Source organism: Sinocyclocheilus anshuiensis, unplaced genomic scaffold (genome assembly GCF_001515605.1).
Source record: "Sinocyclocheilus anshuiensis isolate Anshui unplaced genomic scaffold, SAMN03320099.WGS_v1.1 scaffold415, whole genome shotgun sequence".
NCBI classification, from domain to species: domain Eukaryota; kingdom Metazoa; phylum Chordata; class Actinopteri; order Cypriniformes; family Cyprinidae; genus Sinocyclocheilus; species Sinocyclocheilus anshuiensis.
Window position 1 is genome coordinate 670,982 of NW_015552655.1, and position 10,047 is coordinate 681,028.

At 35.5% G+C, this 10,047-nt stretch overlaps 2 protein-coding genes across 2 annotated transcripts in view; one reads left to right on the top strand and one right to left on the bottom strand.

Moving 5' to 3' along the window:
* LOC107667089 (SH3 and multiple ankyrin repeat domains protein 1) overlaps positions 1-1,095 on the bottom strand; it is a 61,606-nt gene extending 60,511 nt beyond the window's left edge. The window contains 1 exon segment of the mRNA XM_074186928.1: positions 782-1,095. The gene's annotated coding sequence lies outside the window, so the exon portion shown is untranslated.
* A 5,258-nt stretch (positions 1,096-6,353) lies between these two features.
* LOC107667126 (uncharacterized) overlaps positions 6,354-10,047 on the top strand; it is a 7,505-nt gene continuing 3,811 nt past the window's right edge. The window contains exons 1-4 of the mRNA XM_016458722.1: positions 6,354-6,402; positions 7,893-7,937; positions 8,796-9,020; positions 9,096-9,374. Coding sequence (XP_016314208.1) covers positions 6,372-6,402; positions 7,893-7,937; positions 8,796-9,020; positions 9,096-9,374 — 580 coding nt within the window. The 5' untranslated portion in view covers positions 6,354-6,371. The remainder of the gene's footprint in view (positions 6,403-7,892; positions 7,938-8,795; positions 9,021-9,095; positions 9,375-10,047) is intronic.

Genomic DNA, 10,047 nt, shown 5'->3' on the forward strand with positions numbered 1-10,047 from the left:
CTTTTACTTAAGTAAAAATCTGTCTTTACAACTTTTACTTGTAATGGAGTAATATTTGTCCGCCTCTGCACATGACCACCAAACTTCAAAGCATACTGACTAATAATGATCTCAGATCCACAGCTCTGAAAAACCATTCACATTTCTGCACTGCTTTTCAGCTTCAACTTCAAACTTCGCTTTTGGTTACAAAATGTCATTAATGTAAATCTGGCACAAATATGAGCATAAGTTTAAATATTTACACTCATGCATTTGACAGATGCTTTTATCCAAAGCGACATTGCATTTGAGGTATATGTTTTATCAGTTCATATGTTTATCATGCGCACAGCACACATCTATTCAAGAAAACACATCATGCACAGCTTAAGATCACACTGCAAAAACCGCAGTAAAATCGAACGACAAATTTAGCTCAAACTGTTCACACACATATGAACGGTTCACACTTTCTCTATACAGACTTTCTACATTAGTGTTAGAGTGTATAATTATGCTCTCTGTGCGCTCTGACCTATCTTTTCTCTCAGCAGGCCCATCACACCAGAAAAACGCCGCACACACTTACTCACCCACTCACTATCAGCACAATTTACAGCAAAACACACACTGAAGTCAAAAGCGCTGCATATGCAACTACTGCAGTTCAGTCCTGCTAACGCACACCAGCACAACTGCAACACTTTCCCAAAAGTCATCTTTCAAGCATCCCAGGGGTCACATGCATGCAATAGTTTCTATTATATCTTATCGGATGCACTATCCAACTGGGAATTACCTGATTGTCCAGCCTGAGCTTCCTCATTCCAGCACAGAAGAGCCGCTTCGCTCCAGAGATGTGGTCAGCAGGGCAGAACAGGGTCCAGAGAGGCACAACCAAAGCAAACAGTCACAAAAATGAGAATAAGCGTGTTTCCCCGCGCACATCCAGGCGTTACATCCACGCAGGATCACCTCCAGCACTGGAACAATCTCTCTTCTGATCTCTCCCGCTGTCATGCACTCAAACACTCCTCCCTCCAGCCTCGCTCTCCACACACATACACACACGCGGTCTCTCGGATGCTAAGAGCAGATCAAACTGGTTCGCATCTGAGGCTTGGGTTTCATCCTGATCTTCTGTGGCTTTGTGGGAAGAAGTCATCTGTTATGCTTGGAAACCACTGAATCCCACAGAGGAAAACATAAATGTTTCACATGTGCAGGACATCCATGCATATGTGTGTTTGAGTGTGTGTGTGTGTGTGTGTGCATGTAGAAAAATATCTTCACACACACACACACACACACTCTTAAAGAGAAGTGGGTCATGGATGGAAAAATGAGAGGAGAAATTAGCCTGCCTGCGTGTGCTCATGTGACGTGCTGGGGTGAATTAGAGAAATCATCACCTGTCCTCATCACGCTGAGGTTATCGCCGTCTTTCACACACAAGGTTTGTACCAGGACACTGACAACAAACACTTAAGATACACCTATAAGACACAAAGTGGTAAGAGAGAATGATTGGCCTTCACCAGATAAAGACGGAACAGATGAAGATAGGGCACTTACAGTACATTGCCTGCTTTACAAGAGTCTGTCTGTGGTTTGAAATCAGGCCTGTTTGGAAATTCGTCCTTATTAGTGTTGTTTGATTAGTTAAGCATCACTATTACTAGTACACATGCTCATGGTGATGTGATGAAACCTCTAAAACTACTAACTAATGTATTAAAGTCACAGAGTTCGTGCTCCATCCAGTGTAATTTAGTATTTTTTATACAATATTATTGTATTCATTGACATTATAAATTAGCTTTTATCTTTATATTTTCATATTTAAATGTAATTTTTTTATTTTAATTAGGTTTAAGTTTGATCAATTTATATGACATAAGTTATTTATATTAAATATATACAGTATATATATATATATATATATATATATATATATATATATATACTGTATGGCTTATAAAGCAATTCAGCTGTCACTTTTTATCTTCAATATTTTCAATAATTGCTTGCCAACTGAAGCAGTTCAGTTGTTTTTTGTTGTTGTTGTTTGTTTGTTTATCTTTTTTCTTTCTGTTTGTTAAAAAAGCAAACCATAGATAAAAAATAAATAAAATATTAAAAAATGAAAATTTTTATATAGTATTAATTATTTTAATTTTAGCACTTCAACTTATAGTAAACTTATTTAGTCACCAAGACAACATTTCAAATTATTTTGTTTTTTAAGCTTAAGTTTTTCATTTAATGTTTTATTTTATTTCAGAATTATTATAGAATAAATTATCAACAAAACTGCATGAAACGATGTAAATGAACACTTTACGCACTTTACAAATGCAACAATTAAACAATCATCAATTAAACATTCTATCTATCTATCTATCTATCTATCTGTCTGTCTGTCTGTCTGTGTGTCTATCTATCTATCTATCTATCTATCTATCTATCTATCTATCTATCTATCTATCTATCCATCCACCCATCAGTCTGTATATCGATCTACCTGTCTGTATATCTATCTGGACAAGTATAGTTTTGGTGAACTGAGGCAGTGGTGTTGTAGTGAGTACTAGTGAGTTGTTGGTTCTAGGGAGTCCTCGGCATGGGTTTTCTCAGTACTTCTCTATTTTCAGGCATCTGTAAGTAGGTCTGCCACAGTGTTGGAGTCAAATACTAACAGTCCTGGTGCCTAATTACTAATACATGTCTTTCTTCAGTTCAAAACAGGACTGAATGTGGCCTGTTTGTAGCCAGCGTTAGGCCGTGTGTTGCTCCCCACCGCTGTCCTGTTTTCTGACCTTTCAAAACGGACCCAAGTCCCACCCCGTCCTCTCACTATAACATCAAAGCTCGGCGTCCTTAAATTAGAGCCACGATGAAGCCGATATACACTTCAGTTCCTCTACTATTTAATGCATTAACATCTTCTCAAAGAGCTGATCGAATCTGTGTTTTTAAACTAGTAACATGAATTTGATGCATTACATGAAGACAGAGATGAAACCACTTATATACTTATAGACGTGCTATCCTGTTCTACCAAAACAGTAACATCTTGTGTATAAATTAATCACGTTGCATAAGGATGCATAATTAATTTATTCAAGTACTTCTCAAAGCTGGATTGCACTTAGTCATCTTGTTAATAAACTATATTTTTAGATTTATGAAGAACATGTGAGAGGTTTCTTACAAAACTCACTGTGACTTGATGCTGAGGTGGTCAAAGCGTTGCTATGCAGTTGCTAGGTGATTGCTTACAGATCCAAGTCAGTTGTTCAGGACCATAGTTATGGATCGAGTTCCTCCTTCAATGTAAATATGTGAGATTTAAAACTGGCCAAGAAGACACTTGCTTTGAGGAATTATTCATTTCTGAAGAATAAACACATCACATTACTACAGTAACTCTAGCTACGGTTTAAGCAATAATAATAGTGATACTTCTTTTAAAACTCATTGTTATTCCAGGAAAATGCATTACTCTGCAAAACCACAGTGTGCGTCATGTCACCATTACTTTACCACAGACAATGAAATGGCCCAATCTTTCTTTCCCAACATAACTAGTTTACAGCACAGATAAGGCTGTTTGCTTTCAGTTTATGCGTCTAGATTTCACAATGGATGAGGATTTCATTTGGCATGAATGTGATATTCTGCACAATTCCATAATGATAATTTAGCAACTATAAAGCATCAATACTGTATATAATGCATTATAAACCTATTCATAATTATTTAAACAGCTTGGTTATTACAATTAAGCCATGTCAGCACCAAAGGCTGTTTTTAATAAATTATTATATAATCATATAAAATAAATTATTACTTTTAATAAATTATAATGCATTTGTAATGCCTTATAATGCACTTTATAATCAGATATGTTACTGAAACACTGTGTGTTATGTGAATAGATAATAACATATCTGTGACGAATTGCTTTTGTTCAAGTCACTTTGGATAAAATTGTCTGCTAAATGTATATATGTAAATGTAAAGAAGATGAATATTATAACTGTTACTATTACTTACGAAAACAATGTGCATAATAGGGCATTGTCAAATAATTACAGTACAATGCATTATGCAGGTTTCATAAAAAGTGCTGCTATGAATTCATGAGGCCAAAATGACTCCTAGATTCCAGCACATTTTTTCAGCCCCTTATAAAAGCATCATCCGTTTGTTTCTGAACAGGTTCTTTCTCTTCATGTGAAAATGTTCCTACATGCAACCAAGAAACACAAAGTTTGTACAGCTGTGCCAAATTCATTCAGAACATTACACATACATTTGTTTAACACAAAATATATTTAACAAAAAACAAAAAAGTGCTGACTAATAAGCATGTTTCTGTTCATAAATAACACCATTGCTGGGTATTCTGGGAAATGCACAGGAAGGTAACACACACACACACACACACACACACAGAGACAGACAGTAATGCAAGTTCCTCTTGCACAAAATGAAAAGAAATAGGAACGAATCTTGAACAACTGTGAATACTTCCAAAGTTTTTAGAAATGAAAGCATAGAATAGAATAGAATAGAATAGAATAGAATAGAATAGAATAGAATAGCTTGAGATCTTTTGACTGTGATGAGTCAAAGACACTGAACCGGCAGCAGCAGATGTGACGTGAGGGACAGTATATTCATTTACTGGCACTAAAGTAATGCATGTGATTTTGCAGAGGAGGAAATACTGAGACACATTTACATTTTGAACTTATACCTTCAACACATTTGTTTGACATTCTTGTGTGACATTTGCTGAAGGTGAATTGTGGTGCATTTTCTCAAACATACTCACTTCTAATGTCGGTTTGAGATCTGTTAAGATGTCAACATTTGCTCTCCAGTGGATGCCACTGACCTGCGGGACTTCCTGTCAGAAAGGACCGAATGCGAATTTATTAATCATATTAAAATCAAAATCAAGACCACATACTCTACGACAGTCCAAATGCATCTGAATGGCTGAGTAAGTGTTCATTTTACAACACTTGTCTGCTTTTATCCACTTCTGCACATTAAGGAAATTAAGGAAATGAGCTTCTGCATGTCGCACAAAAAAAAAAAAGCAGCACTTAGTGAAAATGAGAGTGTGGTTAATTTTGTTTGAGACATGAAACGCTTTCACAGGAAAGAACAATTGCTTTGCCAAAACTGACAATTCACAAAACAGTTAACGAGGATCTGTGAACAAGCTGAACAGAGGTTTAACTACAGAAGCAAACATTTCAAATAGTTTATTAGACAATCTTTCACTAATTAAAAAAATAATAATTACACACTTAACAAACCCAGTGTAATATTAGGTCAGCACACAGATACTTTCTGTTGTATTCTGCAATTACATATTTGAACTTTCCTGAGCAATATATATATTTTTTTTTGCAATTGATGCAGATGGGTATGGCCTGCAATATATACTTGACATGCATCTAGTATTTTTGTTAATTCATGCATAATTATACATGCAGATTTAATGAACTCACTTTAATTTGAGAGATTACATGTAATAATTGTATGTCCATAAAATAAATGTCACACTGCATTGAGCATTAACATGAACATTAAGGCAAAAAAAGTGATAAATAAATGCTAAATATGTCAAGGAATGCACAAATTGTAGATTCATATCATTTTTAACCTGCATTCTTTATAGTCATTAAAACAATATTCTAGAATATCCTAAATATTATCTGAGCATTAACAGAAATGTTGCTAAAAAAAAATATTAATACTCTAAAAATGAATGCACACTCTAAAATGATGCATGAAATTAACTGTAATCTGAAAAATAGATGCCGTATAGTTTATAACTTTCAGCAAATTAAATGTGCTTTAACAAACTTTATCGTAACGAAAAAGGTCTAATAAGAAAATTTGTATTTATATTAATAAATAATACAATAACTAAAATAAGTGAGTCTTTCTTTAATGCTTCATTTGGGGTGTGAGCCGCTCAGTTCTTCATCACTCACCATCTACATACCATGACTTCACACATTCTGTAAATAGCAAAGCCTGATAACAACCAAATTGCAAATGGAAAGCAGCGCTGCATGCTTGAACACAAACACACAGCTGAAATGAGCTGTTAAACACACACTCAGTGTGACTGAGGGGTGCGGCGGCCGCTGCCATATGTACCATAAAAGAGAAGAAAAAAAACCCCTGATCAAACAAAAATAATTGAAACATTCACATACATACTCAGCTGAGCTCGAATGCATTGAGACTGATAAACCACTTTATCGCCACTTCCCCAAATTTCTGCACACAGCTCATCTTTCTGTCCATCAGATGGTCATATTTCTCTTTCTGACAGACAGCGCAGATCGGCTCGGCTGATGGACATGAGGTCTCTGCTGTTACTATCAGGTAAAACACAAGAGCTCAGCATCATCTTATTGTCAGATTCTGTGTAATCCATGTCTGGACATTTTGACAAACTCTTGCTCTTTGCTACATTAAAGCTGAAGTTTACTTTAAGTCAGTTTGTAGCTTTCACTCAACTCAAGAGGCAAAATACTTAACAAGCTTTGTTTGTCTGATTAATATATTGACATTAAATGATGATAAATGTTGACAATTTTCCACAAATTATCCAATTTCAGGGCAAAACTCACAGAAAATATGAATTATATTATTTTTGGCTATGCTTAAGTTGCACTAATATGACAATGCTGTTACACAGATTTTCATTACAGTGCCACAAACAATTTTTAGATGCAACGATGTTTTTGAATGTATGCAAAAACCACTTTCAAATAGTTGTGGTACTTGTACTCAATATTTAGCATCATTTACAAACTTTCATGATGCACACTATTGACAGTTCATTCCTATTTTTTTTTACTTACTTTACTTTACTTTACTTTACTTTCAGTCATTTAGCAGACGCTTTTATCCAAAGCGACCAGAAGTGAAACAAGCAGTAGGAAAGAGGAGAAATAAAAAGCGATCCTTATTCTTTGCCGGTGTCCTGCTTGGGCTTTTTAAGATTATAAATATATAATATATGTGACCCTGGAGCACAAAACCAGTCATAAGGGTCAATTTTTCGAAATTGAGATTTATACATCATCTGAAAGCTGAATAAATAAGCTTTCTATTAATGTATGGAAAGCTTTGTTAGGCTTTGTTAGGATAGGACAATATTTGGCCGAGATACAACTATTTGAAAATCTGGAATCTGAGGGTGCAAAAAAAATCAAAATATTGAGAAAATCGCCTTTAAAGTTGTCCAAATTAAGTTATTAGCAATGCATATTACTAATCAAAAATTAAGTTCTGATATATTTACGGTAGGGAATTTATAAAATATCTTCATGGAACATGATCTTTACTTAATATCCTAATGATTTTTGGCATAAAAGAAAAAAACTATAATTTTGACCCATACAATGTATTTTTGGCCATTGCTACAAATATACCCCAGTGACTTAAGACTGCTTTTGTGCTCCAGGGTCACATATAGTATATAATATATACTGTGCTACGAAGAAAGCAAAATATGTCATTAAGTTTGTTGGGTGATTAATTGTTTTTTTGTTTTAAAATAAATATTAATATTATTATTAGTCATCATTCAGGAATATTTCACCAATGTAAGTTGCAATTGACCAATCAGAATAAGTCTTCCAGAGAGATATGTAGTTAAACACAGATGTACAGAAATACATTTGAAATGACATCTCAGGTGTTCTGTTCTGGTCCACAGCGCTGAAAATGCGCCTGGACAGTGAAGTCATTACAGACCCAAAACTGACTGGGTGTGGTCGTCTCATTTGCAGCTGCAAATCAAAATAAAAGCTGTAGATTCTTAGTACAGAAATCATCTTATTTTAAATAATCTTTTTATTCCACAGTGTTTTTGGCTCTCATAAGGGAAGGCGAGGGAGAGAAACCAACAGGTAAATACACACATTTCATTAAACACACACGTCTACAGACTGTGCACATGATCAAATCAACTGAAACAATACATGTGGTAAAGACCATTAAAGATGATCAGCTCTGCTTGATCTTCAAAAAAAAACACATTTAATCACATTAAATCTATTATGAACGCAGTGTTGAGCAAAAACCGAGTGGATATTTCCAGAACTTTAGTGCAGAACATCAGATATTTCTAATGTCATGTGTTTAAAATGTATTGCGTATAATAAGTACCTCACAGAGGGTCATTTATAATGAGCTTGCAAACTGGTCCAAAGTCATTTCTGCCGTGGCCGCAGCAAGGCTATAGACTGAACAGCCCGACTCCTACAAAATAATCAATGAACAACAGAGACGAGACCAGATGAATTTAAGATCTACGGATCCTTCTAAAGAATCCCAATGTTAGAAACCAGCAGCATCAAGATCCCTGATCACTTGTGGCACATTTCACCTCAATTAGAGACAGTCAAAAACTAAACTCGACATGCATTTACACAGAAGCAGCCCAAAACATTCAGTAAGAATTTAAATCAGAAAAAGGGCTGAAACTATGACTTTATAAATAAATAAATGCATAATTAAAAATGCATAATTTCAAAAAAATAACTTGTGTATTTATTTAATTCATAAATACACACATATAAAGAACTGAATTAAAGAAAGCAAACTTCTCCATTACTCCAGTCATCTTTTTTTGTAGAGCAGACAGCACTAAATCACTAGTTTTCAGTTATGGTCAATCAGTCAATCATTCATATTTCATGATAGTAATCAGACAACCTGCCTTTACAGAAGATTTGTGTCTTATATGTCTGTTTTCTTTCTCTCAGTGTCTCTCCGGCCGAAGTTCCCACAGGTGTATGTTGGAGATGACGTCACTCTGATCTGTAACCATAAAGGAGGGAGTAAACCAACAAAATGGCTTATTAACGGAAAAGTACAACCACACGAGGATTATTCAATGCTTCTTATTGCAGTAACACCAGAAAACAATGGGATATATGAATGTGAGCAGGCCGGATCAAAGAGTGACCCGTACCCACTGACTGTACTGGGTATGAACACCATCCTAAATGTTCATGATCATCTATTCCACCTGCTGTTTCTCATGATTTCTCTCTCTCTCTCAGAGCTGGAGCCTCTCGCTCAGCTCTCTCCATCTGTAGGAGGTGCTGTGATGACCAAAGGAGATGGAAGAAACCTGGTGCTGCAGGCGGACGATGATCTGAAGGACTGGGCTTGTTTTGTGTTGAAGGGAGTGAGCACCTTCAGTCTAGGACTCGATGTTGATGAGAAGATGAACAGAGCTGTTATATTTGCAGAATTAAAGGAGGCAGAAAGAGCCACTTTCTGGTGCAAGAAAAAGGACAAAGATCTTCGAAGCAATGCTGTGACTCTGAAAATGACAGGTGACTCCTTACTCCACTTCCTGTTGTATTTCAGATCACCTGTGTGTAGTTAAAATGATACAAATTCATTATGTTCTAAACCTTTACGACTTACTTTCTTCTGTGGAAGACAGAAAGAGATACTTTGAAGAATGTTTTGACTGTTTGTGTTCATGCAATGAAAGTCAATGGTGTTCAAAACAAGCAAACCTTGAACCATTTTTCAAAATCTCTTTTGTTGTGTTTACATTATCATAAGATGCAATTCTGCGAAACCATTTACAAAACAAGGGATTGCATTATTATTTGAACACAGAGTGATCGCATGTCTCCTCCGCTGAATTTGCAGTCCACTTCTCTATTCACTATGCAGGCTGCTCTTTCCTAGAAAACTTTTTCTAACCAGCTTTCTGTCAGCTAGTAGAAAGAAAGATCTACAAAAAAAGAAGGATCTACAAAATCTCAAAGCCCTTTCATAAACAGCCATGAGACTAATTTGGAGAGCAACTGGAAACAGTAGTCTCCTGTTTCTCAGATATTTTACTGAAAAATGTGTATCCTTTAAAGGGGTCATATGATGCGATTCAAGTTTTCCTTTCTCTTTGCAGTGTTACAAGCTGATCGTGAATAGATAAGATCCCTGAAGTTGCAAAGACTAAAGTCTCAAAACCAAAGAGATATTCTTTATCAAAGT